General features: G+C 51.6%; 4 protein-coding genes across 4 annotated transcripts; 2 read left to right on the forward strand and 2 right to left on the reverse strand.

Annotated features, from left to right (window-relative positions):
- Window positions 1–8,795: 8,795 nt before the first annotated feature.
- BU24DRAFT_222303 (uncharacterized protein) lies at window positions 8,796–11,021 on the forward strand. Its single transcript, XM_033522068.1, has 5 exons — window positions 8,796–9,160; window positions 9,251–10,181; window positions 10,233–10,565; window positions 10,618–10,723; window positions 10,776–11,021. The coding sequence occupies exons 1-5, from the start codon at window positions 9,129–9,131 to the stop codon at window positions 10,871–10,873; spliced, it is 1,500 nt and encodes a 499-aa protein (XP_033383144.1). The 5' UTR covers window positions 8,796–9,128; the 3' UTR covers window positions 10,874–11,021.
- A 2,506-nt stretch (window positions 11,022–13,527) lies between these two features.
- BU24DRAFT_423724 (GCS-domain-containing protein) lies at window positions 13,528–16,599 on the forward strand. The gene is made up of 7 exons (XM_033528320.1): window positions 13,528–13,955; window positions 14,021–14,093; window positions 14,167–14,232; window positions 14,315–14,463; window positions 14,515–14,643; window positions 14,704–15,286; window positions 15,343–16,599. Exons 1-7 carry the CDS (start codon window positions 13,945–13,947, stop codon window positions 16,357–16,359), a joined length of 2,028 nt encoding a protein of 675 aa, XP_033383145.1. The 5' UTR covers window positions 13,528–13,944; the 3' UTR covers window positions 16,360–16,599.
- Window positions 16,600–17,424: 825 nt separating this feature from the next.
- BU24DRAFT_222411 (uncharacterized protein) lies at window positions 17,425–18,406 on the reverse strand. The gene has a single exon (XM_033522071.1). The coding sequence runs from the start codon at window positions 18,198–18,200 to the stop codon at window positions 17,526–17,528; it is 675 nt and encodes a 224-aa protein (XP_033383146.1). The 5' UTR covers window positions 18,201–18,406; the 3' UTR covers window positions 17,425–17,525.
- On the reverse strand, window positions 18,407–19,236 carry BU24DRAFT_222410 (uncharacterized protein). The gene has a single exon (XM_033522070.1). The coding sequence runs from the start codon at window positions 19,121–19,123 to the stop codon at window positions 18,614–18,616; it is 510 nt and encodes a 169-aa protein (XP_033383147.1). The 5' UTR covers window positions 19,124–19,236; the 3' UTR covers window positions 18,407–18,613.
- Window positions 19,237–19,672: the final 436 nt, after the last annotated feature.

Genomic DNA, 19,672 nt, shown 5'->3' on the forward strand with positions numbered 1-19,672 from the left:
ATCGAGATCAAACGATTCAGCCACGTCAAAGTCTCCCGCGCGTTGGACGCTCTCAAGTATACCGACGAGCCGGAAGCACATGAGCAGCTCGCTCGGCGTTGCACTTCTATTCGAAAAAGCTTCTCCCTCCTACAAGCTAAGAGGTCCTGTGTTCCACCACAAAGGGAGCCACCATGTGGCGCGGAGCGGCGCGACGCATTGCACTGTCAGAATCCTCGCTCCTGAGTGGTCGAGGCGCCGGACGCGCAATTCCTCGTCTCATGATTTGACAGAATGGGTTTGTCCCGCTGCGCACCCAGCGATGCCGCAGGGGATTGCAGCCCAAAAATCAAGCATGAAGCTCAAAAGACGTGTGTCTGAGATGCGGATCGGCGCTGTCGCAAATGCAAGAAGCCCGAAATGGAACTGACAGCTCGACTCGCACGAACCCTGCGTCAGGGAGAAAGACGTAGAAGAGGTGGACGCAGGACTCAAGAAAGAGAGCAAGAGAGAAATGTGCTTAGAACTGACTCTTGCTTGTGAGCCATTTATGGTTGCAACGCCGCAGATCCCATTCCCCATGGTTCGAGAACTTCGAATCTCGCTCAGCGCGCGAAGTGAGGCGTAATCCTGCCCAGATACAGTCATTGCTGAGCCTCTTTTCCATAACGGTAACCGCTCTATAAGCCTGAAACACATATCGACTCGGCATCGCACGGGACGTATGTTAGCGCTATAACGCCGTAAGGGTTTCAAAGATCGCCCCCTTATTCAGACAACTAACTACAGAAAGGTAGAAAGATTTCTCTCGCTAGAAAAGCTCCTAAGGCCTAAACATTATGGAGCTACCAAATACAGCGACCTAGAGCAGCCTTGGCGTCAGCAATTGTCGTACGATGCGCGGGAGGCACCTTGCCGCATCAGAGCCTGTTTGGACAGGGGAATGTAAGGGTGACGTATCGCTTGCAGATAGATAGAGTCGGTGGTGTAGCAGTGCTAGTCCCTTGAACAATACCTACATGCAGTACATGCAGAAACAAGGCAACGCCCAATATGGCTTGCTGCAGGACCAAGATTGCTCGATCGATCCGTTTTCGTCCTGGTGGTCTGCGGCCAGGGAGGTCATTTTCTTCCTATTAACGTCGTGTGCATGTCGGGACACGGACACATTGGTCGATCGGATTCTTCGGGTCGGGCTGTCGACCCTTCGGGCTGCTGTAGTCTGGCCTGTTGATATGAATTTTTGTTTGCCGTTGCCGAATCATGTCTTGCACACTTCCTAGTGGTTGGATTCTCACACCCGGAATCGCCGATCACTGGTTCATGTGTCTGTATGCGATGTGCTGTAAAGTGAGGTCCTGCACTCCGTAACGTCAAGCATTGCGCATCGCCCATCAGTCAGACCAGCGCGACTACCTCTGCTCGAAGTGGGTAGCCATTGCTATTTCTTACCATCACAGTCAGATGTCAGAAAAGGCCCGCTACGGTGACGCAAGTAGCTGAACGGATGCATGTCCAGTACTCCGTACACGGCATGCCAATAGTATCCGAACAGAATTATCAACTGCAGAGTATGTACAGCTTGGGAGCTCGACTCCGGAAATAATGTGGGGCGTGTCAACTCCACAAGATGTGGGGCGTCGCTGTTGCAGTGTTGAATCTGCGGAAAGTCGTGGCTTTCCGCGATCTCATATAGAGCCCTTGCACCCATAAGGTGTAGATATGGCCCTTGTCGCTGAGAAGGTTGCTTAATCAACATTGTTCTGCTAAGGCGAGCGTGGGCAACAAGCTGGTCCAATGCCTTATTCCCTGACCTGGCAGGGTCGCTTCCCTTGTACGCCTTCGAGGTACAGTAGCTGGATTTCGTGCACCGGACGTACCGAGTGGCAGGATGGAGATGTCGTGCTGATGTCAAATGTCTCGTCTGCAGGGAGTTTGTTTGTGTCTAATAATAGGGAGATTCGTCCGTACCTACATATTCGCCTGCTTAACGAACACACGCTGTTACTGTTGTGGAATATGCCACAGTGGAGAGAGATAGACGAGGTTTCGTGTGTGTATTAGATGATATCGTGTGCGCGCAGCGACTCGCACGCGATGAATCCCCGAAACATGTGAAGGCATGACTTTTGAAACCTTGCTGCACGGGACTGTCAGAAAACGGAGCTCTACTCCGCCTATCGTAGCATAGAGATGGTCATCTTGTTGCGTATCTTCCCTTAACATGGGATTGCTCGTAAGCAACTGGGGATTGCCAGGGGCATTTTAGCCGGAGTTGTCATTCGCATGGCAAGATCAGGATAGACCTGGGTAACCTGGTTCTTCAACACCCATTCTCTGGATCCTTGACGTGCAGTGTAGGCATACCGTTCCCGATGCCGATGCTGTGGAAGCTGAGGTTCTCTCGACAAGTAACCGCAATTAGAGAGTATCACCGTGTCCGTAACGAACAGTCGTATCAAATTTCTATCGATGCAACATGATTGGGGCAACAGTCCACCCGCGCTTGAAATTCCCTGGCAACGTCGATTGTTCTAGCTGCACTGGAATCAAGCCGATGCCATGGTGGTTTCGCGGCTCATGTCCCAACAGGTTGACATGTTTGGATCCTTCGTGGTTGGCCTCATGAATGTGGATGGAGTACTACAGAGTAATAGCCTGAGTGCTGAGAGCCACCTTACCTAATGCGATCTTTACCGGCAATCTGCCCGCTTAGGATCTGATCAAATCATAGACTACGCGGAGATCACACATCCCAGACACCCGTTAGCCGAGTCGAAATCGATCGTATCATCGCCAGTAAGCGTCTCGTGATAATAATAGGGGCACTGACACGACGTGCTACCGAATCATCGACAGTGCGCTTCCGGTATCGCAGGCTCAGCTCTAGACATGCCTACGAAGAATAGAAGACGGTAAATGTATGCGAGCGTCTTTGGAAGTTCGAGGTCTCAAAGTAAGTCAATGTTATTCAGCGTTCGAAATATCGAGTATTCATTGGATGCTGAAGATGCTGTCCGACCCTAGCCACCGATGCAACTCTGGTCATCGGGAAGCTGCATTGGTTGTGGGACTTGCGAACTATCGCTAACAACAAATCGAGCGCGCAAGCGTGCAGGAGATCCAATGTCCGTGCAGCGCAGACAATGCCGTATAAAATCCTGAACGGCGCTGCCAGAACACGTCTCCAGACGCCTCGTGGGCTCTAGCTCTACCTATGCAGGTTTGCTTGGAGAAGGATGTTGTCTGGAATCGCGTTAATTGTACCGCGGAGGCAGCTATGCACCTGTCACGAAATTGCCGGCATGGAACCAGGCCTCGAACATGACTGCGAGGAAAAAATTCCAGACCAGCATCAAAGAGGAGCCGAGGGCTGTATTAATGCACACATGGGTAGAATTGGCGGATGCAGATTATCGGATCGAGATGCGGATAACTAGAAACGACGCCGGCAGCCTAATGAGGCGTTAGTGCATCAATCGCAGGCACGCCGTTTGACAGCGGATATGCGCATGCGTTCGCGATGCTGGTGCTGGTATGTGTAGCTCCACGATCGAGTGGCTATATTGTTAGTAGGGAGGGCTGTAGTACAGGACACGTGTGGAGGAATTTATGGCGGCATTATTATTGTAGGCGCAGAAGACTTTGTTGATGAACATTGGGAGCTGGAGCGTTTGTACTTCGTGCAACTGTTGTTAGGGAGATTAAGTTGCTATAGAGAGCTTTTGCTGAGGTGGTAAGCGAGCATGAGGGAGCCCCAAGCGAAAAGCCATTTCCCTCGTCTTCGACGCAAGTCAACCAATGCACGCATGTGTCACCATGTTTATGAGGATTTCTTAAGCGATGCTCCGCTCGAGAGCATGCAATAACGCAGGCGTAGGTAAAAGCTGGAACCTGTTCCCTTGTGGCGAGAAAAAGTGGTCCGATGTGTTCGATCGGCTTGCAGATGTCTCATTAGCCATCCTGGCAGCAGCCGGAGCATTGGACGAAACACGAGGAAAGAACGAGAAGAAGAAGAAGAAGAAGAAGTAGAAGGAAAGAAGAAGACGGGAACGAAATGACCTCAAGCACTGGCAAGGGCAGGTAGGCTGTCCGCGGTACACATGCGGCACATGCGACTCATTGGTTATTGTTTGATGGGATCGCGGACTCTCTCCACCGTCTCTGCTGTGGTCCTTTTCCTTTCCTGTCTGAGAAGGGGAGACGGGTTGAGAGAGAAGGATTTGGCGAGGGCTTCTGGAGGGCTTCGCTGTAGTTCTCCGCTAACGACGTTGGGTGCTTTGGGCGCAATGGGCCGGTTTGGGTGCCTGTGCGGATGAAGGCATTGGCCGGGCTAACGTCCGCCGTCGCTCCCGCTTATCCTTTTGATCTCGTGTTTTGTCTTTGGTTCGAGTCAATATCCCTGGAACTGGAGACGACTTGAGAGGGACCGATGCGGCATCTATCGGCGTGCGGCTGCATGAACGGCGAGCTTGATGCCGGGGAGATCTTACATTGTGAGATGAGCGCAGGACAGAACAGGCCAGGACGGGCCAGGAGTCCAGGATTGGATGCAGATGGTCGGCGATTCAAGTAGGCGACGGAGCAGCCAAGTACTTGTAGGGATATCGCGACGAACTGCTGTCATTTCGTTTCGAGTGTGGAGAAGCGTTTGTGTCAGTGAGTGATGATGATGCCGATGGCTTTTGGACGTGCGAGAAATTGGACCGGAGCGATGACGGAGACAAGAGAGGAGGGCTGTGAGTGGTTGGTAATGGCACGGGCACGGGCACGGACAAAGGCAACGAAGGCACAAAACAATAATGTAGATACACGGATAATGGAGTTAGCTCGTGTGCTGTGTTCCGTAGAGGGTAATAGGCTATGGTTGGAGTTGAGTGATGCATTGAGCGAAGAATGTACGGAGTAGACAGTGCTATGGAGACATCGAGAAAGAAGATGATGAAGATGACGACGATGATGATGATGGACGTGATGAAGACGATGAGATGTAGATGGTGAAGGTGATGAAACTGATTATGACGGTGATGGTGAGGGAAGATGATAGGACGAGAGTAAGGAGGATGAGGATGAGATGGTGAGAGTACTCCGTACATACATTATTGGAAAGGCGGGGGATGTGATTGGGGGATTGGTTGGGGGGGATTCGACCCAAGGGCATATGCATCCCTATTCGGGAAAGGCGTACATGTAGAATATATAGCATACAGCACATCCAGCGCACAACGTATAGCGTACGGCATTCAGCATACAGCATACAACATATGGGCGTACATTGTGGGAGCCGGGCGGCTGCATGACCGATCGAAAGGAAATGCAGCTGTACGAGGGGGGAAATGGAGATGGCAGAGATGGGTATACCGTAGGAGCATGGTTATGGGTATGGGTATGCGAATGTGTACAGGTATCACGCAGGGTGTCAGACTGAGATCCATTCACTCGGGTTTCGGGCAAACCACGACGACGACGACCACCTGCAGACAAGATGGGGATTGTAAATTTGTGATCACCCTGTGGCCATGCGGTCATGCCTTTCAGCCAGCTCGCTCCCAAGTTCCAACATACGAGTACCTCGTACATGGACATGGAGAGAGTTGACGAATCCCATGATGATTCTTGTTCTGATCCTGGCTCTGGACCTGGTCTCATGCACAAGACAAGTAATGTTCAATACATACCTACCGTACAGCAGCAATCCTGAACCTGGCGTTCCGAGGCGAGGCTCTAGACCTGTTTTGCCGTCGTCACGCCAGGGCATTGGTTTGGTCGTTGGAGAAAGAAAACTAGGCAAGAAAAGTGGGCATGGAGATGAGATGGGAAAGGGAAGCAAGGCATCACATCGCATCGCATCTCATCTCATCGTGGTTAGGTCAACGGCATGATGGGGGCGCGCGTCGGGGAGTTGGTCGCGGAAGATGGTTGGATAGACCAGACCGATGGAGCAGAGTTAGGGTCGACTGCGGGCTGCTTAGTAGTAGTGGGTAGTGCGCATGACGATTGACAGAAAATGCAACGATAATGGGCAGTGCTAATAAGTGCAATAATGACAGTGCCTACCCGTACTTGTAGTTACGAGGTTGAATCTTCGGAGTGCTCCCGCTCCCACCCAATTCCACAGCAGGTACGGAGTAAATAAGACGCCTCTGTGCTAGACTGGCAGACTGGATCGTGGTGGAATCTCGAATGGCACGAGGGAGACAAACCGATAAGCTCGTTTATCGCCATCTCAGCTTTTCCGCATGCGCCCTAAACAAGTGTTAGGCCTATTTATTAATTATTGGTATTGTTACTATTATTATGATTTGTAGTGGCATTTTGTTGCATCGAAATGGTACGATGTGATGCGAGGCGAGGCGAGGCAGGCGATACGATACGATGCGATGCGACACGACGATTTAGTCATTAGGGATGTCGACTCCGGATGTGAGTACTGGATAATAACTTAACGAGTAGGTGAAGTAGGGTATGGCTCTTATGAGACGATTAGTTAAACGGTCGATGGGGTGATTATTGCTAGTATTCGCCGTATTGTGGATGTTTGGAAGTTTGGTAGGGGGTTGAACGTGGCTATTTTCCATCCTTTATTGAGGGTGAATGGGAGGGTACGCTACTCGTTTTACCACATGGCAATTGACGGATTTAGAACCTTTTAGACCTCTTAGATCAACGCTACCATCTCCATCTCCATCTCCATCTTGATATCCTCTGCATCTTCTTCCTATTTCTATCATTCACCCTCTCCTTTGCGCTGAACTATGATATCATTCATACCCTGGATGTGGAGATGGCATCAACATACATTCCTCGTAACAAGAGATCTCCGACTTGAAACTTTAAACACCCCATCCTGCATCATAAAAGAGAGAGATGGGGAGAGACATTAATAACATGTTCCCTGATTCCCGATTTCCCACCAGATCTAACGCAGATCGCTACCGGAATAGGCAAATCGCCTCATGCTTTGTCGCCCGATCGTCGGTTGTATTGCCGCCGCCGTCGTCGCCGCCGCCATAAACTCATCCCATCCTTCCACCGTCCCATGAGCCATCCATATCCATGATCCTATCCCATCCATGATTCCATCCAATCCACAGAGTCATCCTTCCATCCATCCATCCATCCATCATCTCATCTCATCTCGCTCTTTCGCGCTCTCGCTCTCTCTCTCTCTCTCTCTCTCTCTCTTCCATCCCATCCCATCCCTAGTCCTGTCCTGGTGCTCTCTTCCCCCTCTCCGCCATCGTATCGCCCCCTTCTCAACATCCTTGTCTCCCTTTTCCTTCTCCTAACCCAGTTTGTATGTATTTATCTATCCGCGTAACTTTGGATCTGAATAGTAATAATAATAATAATAATAATCAAATCAAAATCAATCTTCCCGCATCTTTCTTTCGTTTAGGTAGTTGGAGTCGCCGTTCCCTCGAACCCCCCCCCTCCCCTCCATCCCTCCCTCCCTCCCTCCATCATCCCATCACTCCCTCCCACCCCCGTCCCCCTCCAACGCCCCCCTGGTCCGTCACACATAGTCTTTTCTGTATGTACAGTGTCATATCCCATACCCACATCCCATCCCGGTTCAACGATTCCAGTGTAGTATAGCGTTGCTGCAGAAGATCCTTGTCGAACAAATGTGACTTGCCCTGATCTCCGATCTCTCTTCTTCTCTAAACCCTAGTCCCCTAGTCCCTTGTTCCTTGTCCCCTACCCTACCTAGTCCCGTCTTTTCGAACTCTACTCTCTCGAGTCTGCTACTCCAGCTCTGCCGTAACTCTACTCTACTCTACTCTACTCTATTACTCTACTCTACCTACTCGTACCGTACATCTACGCATCGTCTCATACGGCATACCTACCCACTCGTACGGTCCAGTTACCTACTCACTAGGTAGACCACCACCAACCACCATTACTTTGCGGCGTCCTACTCACAGACGGTAGACCCGTGAGCCCATCCCATCCTATCCCATCCCATCCTATTCCATCCTATCCTATTCCATCCTATCCTATCCTATCCCACCCCAATCCAACACTCCACTTGCTTTGCTTGCTACAACGTCGCACTGCCCTTTCTCGTTTCCTCTTGTCCTTTCTCTTCTCCTTCTCTTCTCTTCTTTCTCACGTAACTTTACACAACACATACATACATACATCCACTGTACGGAGTATTCTACATACCCTTTCCTTTCCTTCCTGCATCCGAACACAGCGTCAGATCACGTGTAACCGGAAATCTCACGCCGTGTTGCGCTGGCTGGCTGATCTCTTCATCTTGCTTGTTTTCTTGTCGGTCGGTCCATGCATCCTCGTCCAAAGGTTCCCTCACCACCAATACCGATACCAATACCACTACTACCACCGCTACCACTGCCACTACTACCGCTACCACTACTACGGCGACCATTCCCTTGAACCGCTCCAAAAACACACCACCATCATCGTCATCTCCGTCAACCGTCCACCACGCCACGCCCGCAATACACATACATACACCCACACCCGCTCCCGCTCCCGCGACTTCCAATACACAAACACATATTCCCTTCCTTCTCGAAAACCCGCTCGCTTTTCTTACTCGTACATGCACCACCTTTCCGTTTACGCATCCTCGTCCTCGTCGCCTCCGTCGCAGCTGTAAAGAGGTGGATCATCGGAGTTGACACACGATATCGTCCCATTGCCAGTTGTGCCCGCCCTCGCCATTACCAAAACATCCATTGCATGAGCAGCCGCGACTACAACCACAACCACAACCACAAACGCAATTGCCAATACTCACCCCAATCGCTCGATAGATAAATCCTTTCCCGGACCTGGGCGAATCGCTACTCACTGGATCTATCTTTGGTACACACTGGCGGCGCAATATCTCCTACTGCAACCTCCCGTGGAACACCAGTGGGGTGGATTGTAGAGATACTGTACGGATACCCGCGCGGTGGTCGGGGTTGGACCTGGTAGCATCGTTGCGCAGCGAACCACCCCTAGCTTTGTTCGCGCTGTGAGATATTGCTTTCGCGGAAAGGTGCAGCTCTTCCTCTGTGGAATTGCGAACTTCTACATTGGTTTCCCCACCCTCGCGACAACCATAATCGCTTCACCTACCCATCCAAGCGACCACAAGTATCGGTCCGAAAAAGCTCTCCGACTCCATGGAAACAGTAGAAGCCCCTCATAGGCAGAGGTATGTTCATTCTCTGTCCCATCTATATCTTCTTGCCCTGGCGATTCGTACTCACGATCCGTGTATTCCTCTTGCTGACTAGATATACAGTATTGGCTTGCCCCCAATCAGCCAGTTAGGTGCCGACAAAATCAAGCGAGAAGAGATGGATTATCAAAGGAAACATTCCACGTCTTCCATGCCCAGCCCGTTACATCCCTTCAATAGGCCTTCAAACGCCTACGGCAATCACCAACCATCAAATGCGGTCACACTTCCTGGGGCCCTAGGTGGTCTGTTATCTCCACCCGAATCACGAAGAACATCAGATAACGAGCAGAAAGACCAACGACCACCGGCACGACAATCCCTCCCATCCATCCATGAAGCACTGGGATCGGAACAGCCCTTGCCGTATCCGCCTCTCCCTCCTTCTGCGCCTGAAACAGCGCCTCCGCCTTTTCCTCCCCCACCTTCGACCGCAACAACATCGCCGGCTGAGCCGAGAAGTCGAAATTTCTCCGTTGACCATGCCAATCATCCTACCGGTCCTCCGAACCCTTTCTCGCATCCCCGAAGCCCTTTCATGAACTCGAATTCTACAGCGCCACCTCCACCTTCGGATCCACTGGCACGATCTTCATTCTCATCGCAACCTAGTTCCAAACTCCCTACTCTTCATCCTCTGCGCACAACTCAATCTCCTACGGGGACTCCACGGCCTTATCCGCCTCCGCAACCATCTTCTGCGCTCGAATCCGGTGCTCATTCGGCAGGACCCGCAAACTCGCAATATGGCTACTCGCAATATCCACCCAACTATCCCCTCTCTGCACCTGCCCCCACCGGACCTAATTCTGCCTATCCTGCGTCGGCCACTGCCTACTCAGCTCCTCCGCGCTACCCTCCCCCTTCATGGAGGGACTCCAGTGATCCAAACCGACCCGAAGACAGAAAATTGGGAAGATCCAATCTAGCGCCGTTCGGTGAATCGGTGAAGCGACATCTCGACAGCTTTGATATGGAAGCTTCGCTCAACCAAGTATGTATTTCTCTGCTCTATTCCGAGTAATTTGTTGTCTGACATAGATAGTTGGCGGAGGGTGCTGGCCGCATCACCGACTTTTCCAAAGTGTACAGGCAGCGAGCACACGAGCATTCTCGCACCGGCATAACCCCGCAATCCATGCCTAGGCTCGAAGAAGTGGATGAAATGGTCAAACAGGGCGAACAGATCCAGCTTTCTCTCCAGAGGATGCGTGAGATGGTTTTTAGTCACCAACAGGCGAGCCTTGTAGAACCGCCTCGAGAGGCTCATTACAGGCCGGTAAATAATTTCGATCACGAATCACCACACAATGCATTCCACGAGGACACTAAAGCCGGAGGTGGATTTGCAGGAGCAGAACTGAAGAAGCGCCGGCCGGTAGGCTTATCCCCTATGAATAATTTGACAGCGGAACTGATCCGTCGTACAGCGCGCCGCACCTCCAGGCAGATGCCATAGCTGCAACCGCGCAGAGACTCCAGAATGGCGTCGAGGTCCTGACGGAGCACGGACACTCTGTAATGCATGTGGATTGCGTAAGTGGGACCTTATCCACCAGAAGACTATGAATTCATTAACAATACCTAGATTACGCAAAATTGACTCGCAAGATGGGTGGCAACAAGGCCATGGCGAGCTCTAACCTCCGACCGAAATCGTTAGGGGAAGGATCTCCTGCTGCGTAACGCAACTTCTACGATTATCACCGCATCGTTCACTTGACTTTTTTCCTTTTACACACAGTTCTGCACATTGCATCGATACACCCTGCCGCACATATCCATTACATCCACACGAAAGTTGGATACATCTTACCACTGTTGATGATTTCACCCGCGATATATCGCCCTACGGCTAGATGGACGAACACCATACTAATTCTAACGTCCTATAACACCATAATCATACCATCACATGGCCACTACACATTTACAACCTACCAACATACCACCGACTTGAGGGGTTTCGGCGCAAAAAGCATCATCGATACGATTTTCTATTCCCAGGCTGGAGCCAGGGCTCCCGGCAGATTTGTCTTATCAGAGACGAGAGGCTTCGTAAAGTAATCTTCATTATATTTGTTGGATCTGGGTCTAAGCTACCCGCAGACCCTGCATCTTTCCAGTTCCTGCACTCTGTACCTAGGTTTTGTTTTCTTTGGTGTGATTTCCACCAGCAATAGTTGCATTTTGGCACATGACTGGGGGCTTTCAGGCCACCAGTACCAGCTATGGCGCTGCACTGTACTCTGGGTTCCTTTCCACGGCGAGTTATGATTCTCGGTCCGTTGGCGGTTGGCGTTTTTGGGCGTGCGGATACATGCAGTCCGGGATACATTGGATCATTTTTTTCCCTGTCGAGGGCATCGTTCTGTGAGACTTGATTGCTTTATCAGAAGCAAAGGGAGGGGGGTACGTATTGTATACAGTATGTCGGAGAGCAGCAATACCAGCACCAGTACCAGCATGACTTTGAGGTCTGCTGTGACGAGAGAGAGAGAGAGAGACAGGGATTCTTCCTGAAAAGAAAAAAAGCGTTATCAAACTGTCCCAAAAAAATCTTTGCACGATCGTATGATTGACCTTGTTGTTGTAATGTACGCAACACAACCTTGCTGCAGGTCTTCCATTTGTGACACTCTCGGAACCGTTGGGTTACGATCGACTCGCTCCAAATTCCCTAATCGGTACGGCGCGGAGGTACAGCGTCCAGCACAACGTCTGCGATCTGTGCAGCGTACATACATATTACATACGTGGTGGAGTAGTGGCCGGGGGGGGGGGGGGGGGGGGGGGGTTCAATAGCAGAGAGAGTACTCCGTAAAAAGCACCCGCATGCCGCATCTGGCCCTAATCACCAACAATAAAACTGTCAAACCAGCCCCAGCCCTGTCTCCTCCGCGCCCGCGCCCGCGCGCTCCCACCCCCCCGAAACGACAGCCATTTTCTCGCGTAGTATTGTACGACCATGGGCGTCATGCAGGCCGCCCGGAAGAGGGATTCAGGACGATAACTCTCAATGCCCAACGATGATGTTGGTGTGATCGCCGACAGGCCACTGGGCTGGAGAATAGGGTCTTTGGGATCGTCCTTTTTGCTTGACAGATACGTACAGCATGTGGGCTCTCGCAGGGCATAGCGAGAAGCGGCGAGCGGGCGAGGGGCCGTTGCGGCGTGTATGTGTCGTGTGTACGGAGGATGTTTGGCTTTTGCAAGACATAGATAAAGTACGGAGGGCTCTTTGCGTTCCGTGTATATAGGTAGCTAACGTCTAGGTTTCTAAACGGAGGGGGTGGCTTTTTTCTCAATCACCAAAACATGCATTTTCCCATGGCCGTTGTGCCTCAGAACTCGATGTGTGTGTTTTTTTTCCCTCGACTGATTCTCAGTTAGTTGGTTAGCTGGTTGGTTAGTGCTTTTCGAGACAAAACGTCCCGTCCCGTGCGGATTTGCATGAAACCCATCCATTGAATGGCTTTGTTTTGGTGATGGTGGTGGCGGTGGTAAGAGGTAGAGGTGGTGTCGCCGATTCATTTCTCTGCGTCTTGCGTAAGTTTCGTTTCGTTACACCCTCTTTCTTTTTGTTTTTCTTTTCTTTTTCTGGTTCCTTTCGGGGGGGCAGACGGGCGGGCGTGTGATGTGCTGTGTGGGCTGGCCTGGCTGGGGCTGGGGCTGGGCTGCGTACTGGGTACTGGGTACATAGATAGATCCCTGAAGCCGAATATCCATCCATCTGCACGTGGGCGTGGGCCGCGAAAGACAAAGTTACACAGGCCGGCGAGAACGCAGCATATACATACAGGAGTCTCAGGTCGTGCTACGTGCTGCTGTCAAATGGTTACGGAGGGGGGGAAGGGTTTCGATGCCGTACGTCGTTGCAGGGGTGGGCAAACGAAGATTGCCAATCGAGACAAGCATAATTGAAGTGAGATGGGTGAATGAATGAATGGTGGATGGAGGAGGCATAGATGGATGGATCAGAACGGCGACTAGACAGACAGACGGGACGGAAGCAACGGTTTGTAAGAAAACGTCGTCGGATCGAAGATGTGTAACCACACAATTGTCTTCTCCATGCAATTGACTGAAGGCATTCACATATTCACACTTGTTCACACGTACATATACATGTCCATTCACCGATGATGAAGAGTGTAGTGTGTGTGTTAAGGAAGGGAGTTCCGGAAGCGGGATGCGAGGTGATGGCCAGACGTCAGTCGAGGTGGATGTGATTGGACGGAGCTGCCGTAGTCGGAAAGCTTAATTTTTCTTCCAGAGACGTCTGGGTATTATTAATCCATCCAGGACCTGCATCTGTATTATCATTAGTTAATCTACAGATCTACCCAAAGGAAGATCTTGACTACCTAACATACACTCACTGAGCGAAAATACTACGTCTCTCCTTGGCAGACGCTTTCCTCCTCTGCTTTTCTTTTCAACCATAGAGTCTACTGTCTCTATCTAGCTGGAGATTGTCGTGGTGGAGAGTGAGATCTGCCCGCCGAGCGTGACTGAGACTACTTCAAGACCATCACTTACCCCGCTAAGTTTAGACGATTTAATCTGCTGCTGTGTACCCCGAGCCTTTCACCACACGACAGCCACTCGCGCTTAGAAAACCCTAAACGGCCACTCACGCGTCCTCTGTATCGCTCGTGTCTCCCTTCTTTTCATTTCTCGAGGGCTTTTGAGGGTTTCTTGCTTGCTGCTGCTGCTCCTGCCTGCGCCTGCACGACCGAGACCTGTCTGGGGGAATGGGCCTGCTGTGAGACATGTGCCGCCGCCAACACCGTTGTACCATTCACTAACCACTTCTCGTATCAAAAACAGTGCCATTGGAACTCCCCTGGAGTGGCCAGAAGCCAAAAAGGTCGCGGGCCATGTCCGATCCTGGGGTATAGAAGTACGACTTTCCGGCAACATGCTTCCTCTATCTTGAGTTTCCAAACGGGGCCCCCAGCTAACGTGTACTGCAGCAATTGCTTGCCATCTGGCGAAACGCAAGGGGTAAGGAGCGTGATGCTCTTCTCTGGGGTGATGAGGTAAGGTGGCGGCGGTGCATGATTCAGTGCAAAGTTTTGTTCACTCTTTTCGTCCGGTTCTAATGTGTGTGCTGTCAAAAAGGTCGAATATCTAGTCGTAGCCTACGATGACGAACATCGCAAGGTCCGACTCTCGCTTCGGCAAGCAGACATCCTAGCGGCTTTGGCTTCCGATGAGAAACTGCTAAGCCAGGGAGGTGGTGTGCCAGACGTCGAGAGGGGTCCGGTCCAGTGAGCTCATCAGTATTCTCCTCCCTGGTTCCTGTATTGATGATGCTATAGCGAGAATCAGACTACCGCCCCAGTCTTCCATCCCGAGTTCGGGCGCTTCATGCTTGAAGCTACGCCCGGAAAGCCATGGGGAATCGGCTTCAAAGATCTTCTAGATGTGGAGCCGAATATGAAGTGGCGGTAATGCCAATCGTTCGCCGCAGGCATGATCACGCTTAATTTACTGACGAACGAGTGCAGACGAAAGATCGCAAAAGAGCATATGGCATCTGAAGAGTATCCCATCACACTGACTACATTCCCACGGTTGGGCTCACCGGACTGCACTGTACCTTCATACGAGGTTGCTGGACCCAAGCTTCGGTCTCATTATGTCCCTGACGAGATTGCTAATCCCCACATTCGCTTCCCAACTCTAGCTGCCAACATCCGCTCCCGTCGAGGCAGGAAGGTCGAAATCAATGTGCCCGTTTTCAAGGATGAAAAGACCCAATGGCCATGGAAGGATCCAACAGTGAATTACGACCTACACCGCTGGCCTGAAGATGACGATGTCCGCAATGGAGCTGCTAAAGCTAACTTCATCTACATGGATGCTATGGCTTTCGGCATGGGTAGCTGCTGTCTTCAGATTACCTTCCAGGCAAAGAATATCGAGGAGGGACGTAAGATGTATGACCAGCTGAGCCCTCTTGGTCCCATTTTGCTTGCCTTGACTGCGGCAACTCCGGTCTACAAGGGTTTCCTCGCCGACACCGACGTCCGTTGGAACCAGATTGGAAATGCAGTCGATGACCGCACCCCGGAGGAGCTTGGAGAGAAGGTAGGCTCATCTGGCTCTAGACCTAGTGATCGTATGAGAGTACTGACACATAACAGCCTCTGAAAAATGACCGGTGGCGGCTGCCGAAATCCCGTTACGCCTCAAATTCGACATATATTTCGCAGGACTCGCGCCTTCGACCAGAGTATCTCGACCCAAATCTGATCGTCGATGAAGATCTCAAGAAACGGTTGGTTGAAGGCGGCATGGATGATCTCCTCGCCACGCATTTCGCCCATCTCTTCATCCGAGACCCCATCGTCGTCTTCGCGGAGGATCTTGAGGAGCTCGACCTTACCAAAGCCGATCACTTCGAAAACCTTCAGTCCACCAACTGGCAGCACATGCGCTTCAAGCCTCCGCCGCCAGGCTCCGATACGGGCTGGCGAGTCGAGTTCCGCCCGATGGAGATCCAGATCACCGACTTCGAGAATGCCGCCTTCTCCATCTTCATCGTGCTCATCACCCGCGCGATCCTCTCCTACGACCTCAACTTCTACATTCCCATCACCAAGGTGTCGGAGAACATGGAGACAGCACACATCCGGGACGCCGTTTCGACGCAGAAATTCCACTTCCGCAAGAACCCCTTCTCTTCGCGACCGGTGCCCGCATCTCAAAGGTCCACAAACGCCAGCGGAACCGCCACCCCCCAGGACGAAACCACAACCAACAACCACGCATCGACGCCATCTCGACCCGGCACGCCCCTCGGCCCCGTCGACGACGAATACGAACTCATGACCGTCAACGACATCATCAACGGGCAGCCGGACGGCGGGTTCCCGGGGCTGATCCCCCTGGTGGAGAACTACCTCAACAGCATGAACGTCGACGTCGAGACGCGGTGCGACCTCGCACGCTACCTCGACCTGATCCGCAAGCGCGCCGACGGCACGCTCTGGACCGCCGCGAAGTGGATCCGGCATTTCGTCCAGACGCACGACAAGTATGCGAAGGACAGCGTCGTTGGCGAGGACATCACGTTCGATCTTGTCAAGGCGGCCGAGAGGATCACGAAGGAGGAAGGTAGAGACGGTTTCGGGGTGGAGATGCTAGGGAGGAGGAGGTAGATCTCCCCTTATCTCCTCGGTCACTCGACGATTCTCATCAAACCTTATCTCCTTTGTCCCCATTGACGTCGGTGGTATGTTTTCAATGCATAAGGGGGGCGGGCTTTTCAACACCATAAGAAGTGCAGTGCATGGGTGCATATATACGTAAATAGATCGAAGGAAGTATGTGGCCCGGAGTAGTGTCTGGCCGACAGGTACACGACGACAACATAAGTTTCCGTGGAGATGATAATGTAGAATTGCATCTTTCTTCCAATATCGTCTCCTATCAACACTGAGCCTATTAAAATATGTGAGAAGCTTTCTTCGATCTTTAAAAGTCTACGATGTTGTGATTCTGCTTGGAAGTCGCAAGACAAGAGACAGTTGGCTTGGGGGTACAAATCACCTTAAATCGATTGTTTCTAAGAAGATCACTTGATCTAGTATGATTTTATATGCTATGAGATGATGCTATTCCGTTGGTTCATGTAGCAGCACCCTCCACCTGTTTATTGCTTACTATCCTAGAGAACGATGAGAGGATAGCAATCTGCCTCTAGCCTACGTATATATCTGTACTAGGGGCTGGCCTCTGTCTGCAGTGTTAGAACAGAATTACATCTCATCTCAAGTTCAAACATTTCCATATTCGCCAGTGTACGTGATCGTACGTGATATATATGTTTCAATGCCTAATCGATGGAGTAACGGAACATCCTCCTTGCTTTGAACAGGGCAAGACATCAACTGTGTCGGATGAGAGAGAAGGAGCAAGAGAGATAGAGAACGGGAGATAAAGAGGGAAACCGTCGAAGTGCTGTCAAGATCTGATTGTACGAAGGCAAGAGACCGGAATTATAGCACTTTTGATTTGGCATTTGAGGGAATGATATTGAATGTGATTGCACGAACTTCATATTCTCATTTACTCCGTCTGTTCCCGATTTTTAGAATCATGGAGAACGACGATGAGATGTAGCTATATAGCACGCTTGCTATATGATGGAAACCGACCAGAAAATCCCTCCCAATAACGCCCCTTTTACCCCTTTCGCTTTGCAAAAATGAATGAGTCCAACATGATAACCACATAACAGAGAACCAACACGCCATGGTCCCCAAGCCCTGACAAACATAAGTATCTTTCCTCCTCCAACCGATCTTTTCAAACCCACAACTCATCACCTCCTCGAGAAACTCGCCATAGTAGGCGTCTTCGCATGCTTCCTGGAGCTGCTCTTCCCGGCCTTCGCCGCCGCGGCACTCGCCATCCTCTCCATCTTCTCAATCGGGATGTCGAGCAGCTTCGGCCGCTTAGACGCCGACGACGAGTCCTTCGCCCTGCGACGCTGCAGGATGTCCGAGAAGCTAGCACCGACGGGGAGGCCGTGGCTCGCGCTGGAGCTGGAGCTCGAGCGGGAGGATTGCTTTGCTGGGGAGGCGGTGCCGCTGCTGGGGAGGGGGGATGCTTTGCGAGAGAGTTGTTGTAGCGGGTGGTCGGCAGGGCTCTGCGAGCGGTGCGATCGTCTTGAGTGGGAGCTGCGTGGGCGTTGATCTGCCGTCGCCGCCGCCGCCGCCTGGGGAGGAGAGGCAGTGGCGTAGGAGGAGTGCGAGGAGGATTGGGAGGAGGAGGACATGACGGAGTCGCTTCTTGCGCGGACGGCGGCGAGGCGAGCCTTGACTTGCTGTTCTTGTGCTTGGAGCTCTGCTATGGCTTCTTCTTTTGCTTGGGCTTTGGCTCGGGAGATTTCGTCCTTGGAAGAGACGGTGAGGTCCATTTTCTCCGCGACGATCAGGAAGAGGATGCCGAAGAGGATCAGCTTGATCGGCAGGATGAGCGTCGTGTAGAAGTCCATGATGACTGCGGAGTCTGTGTGCGTAGGGCGGGCAGTGATTGTTGATTTCCTGGAAGAAGATGTTCCAGGAAGTGGGGGGGGAGAAAGAGGAGGTGGGTTGGTTATCTCTTGTGTTTGACTTTGTACGACGGACAACAAGATAGACCAGAGTGAGGGGCGCGCCCGTTGGAATGAAAGGTTGTGTTCCCAACCGGTCGATATCTTGGATACACAAAGCGCCTTACACACGCCTATCTGATGCTTTTCTCCCGACTCTTTAGCTACTTTATCGCTGCACCTAGAAAAGGGAAATGCTCCTGAGTGGTGCCTTCGTGCGTGTCCGGGCGTATGGTCCTCGTGGATTGGGTCGTTTTCTTAGGAATGACACGTGCTTGTGGTGTGACCCCTTGCTTCGAATATCTTTCTTTATGTGCTCAATTGGAAGTGAGGGACCTCGTTGCTCGCGTATCGACCAGCGACCCGATCAAGAAACTATACAAGAGACGCGGTGATATGAATACAGCCAAGGGAACTTGGGAAAAAGATGACAGAAAGGTTGATGGACGAATGAAACGCGACAAGATGAAATTGATAGGAATAGAAAAAGAAAAGAAAGTTTGGAGAGAAAGGAAGAAAGGGAAGGAATTTCCTACAGGCACAGCAGTAGTAAGATGGTGTAAGAAATGGAATAGACGACGGAGTGTGAAAAGAGTCGTCGTCGCAGCAGATGGCGCCTGCGTGCGCGCGATTAGCTTGTCTGCCCTGCCCTCAAGAGTCAAGACGCCATAATAATGCATCTTGGGGCCGCGATATCGTTTCAGGATTGCATCCCCCATGTGCCCCCCCAACTCCGTGATGAACGCCTGCCTCATAGAGTCGCACTTACGGTCGCAGCATTGCAAGGATGTCCGAAACGCTAAGTTTAGCATCCATGGGGCCGTCATCACATGTCGGTCTCGTGTGTTTCGTTTCCCACAGACGCAGGACTCTGATTGGTCTATTGGCAATATAACCCTCAGCTGGCCATTAACGCTGGCCGTTCGGGAGTTGTTGGCGATGCTTCAATCTTGCTTCCTGGCTGGCTACATAATGGAAGTCACCAATACTGCTAACCTACTTACCGATCATGGGCTGATGTCATCCCAGGCGGGTTCTACTGTTGGGTTCGAGTCAACGTTGGTGGAGTCGAGACGAAGGAAGGATCATGACTGGGCGGATGGTCTGCATCACGCACATGGATATGCGGAGATATACCTGCTTACCATACAGCCGTGATCGTTCCCATGCCGAATCCCAAGGCATTGGACTCGATGGACTGGGAAGGAGTGGGTAGAAATCCTCTTTCGCAGCCAGAAAGCTGAGAGAGTATTGGGCGATAAGCGGGAAATAATAGCCATGCCTGCAATGCGATGCACGGAATCGCAGCCATCTGAGCTGAGGTGAGAAAGCTTGCTCGCCATTCGGCGGAGATCTATCCATTGGCGTGCGAGAAG

This window comes from Aaosphaeria arxii (genome assembly GCF_010015735.1).
Source record: "Aaosphaeria arxii CBS 175.79 unplaced genomic scaffold BU24scaffold_5, whole genome shotgun sequence".
Classification (NCBI taxonomy): Eukaryota; Fungi; Ascomycota; class Dothideomycetes; order Pleosporales; genus Aaosphaeria; species Aaosphaeria arxii.

Coding starts and splice junctions, on each gene's coding strand:
- BU24DRAFT_222303 (XM_033522068.1), top strand. CDS start 9,129: ATGGAAACAGTAGAAGCCCCTCATAGGCAGAG. Junction 10,182..10,232: donor TGGAAGCTTCGCTCAACCAA/GTATGTATTTCT, acceptor TGACATAGATAG/TTGGCGGAGGGTGCTGGCCG. Junction 10,566..10,617: donor AACTGAAGAAGCGCCGGCCG/GTAGGCTTATCC, acceptor TCCGTCGTACAG/CGCGCCGCACCTCCAGGCAG.
- BU24DRAFT_423724 (XM_033528320.1), top strand. Junction 14,464..14,514: donor GTCGAGAGGGGTCCGGTCCA/GTGAGCTCATCA, acceptor ATGATGCTATAG/CGAGAATCAGACTACCGCCC. Junction 15,287..15,342: donor CGGAGGAGCTTGGAGAGAAG/GTAGGCTCATCT, acceptor GACACATAACAG/CCTCTGAAAAATGACCGGTG.
- BU24DRAFT_222411 (XM_033522071.1), bottom strand. CDS start 18,200: ATGGACTTCTACACGACGCTCATCCTGCCGATCAAGCTGATCCTCTTC.
- BU24DRAFT_222410 (XM_033522070.1), bottom strand. CDS start 19,123: ATGACGGCCCCATGGATGCTAAACTTAGCGTTTCGGACATCCTTGCAA.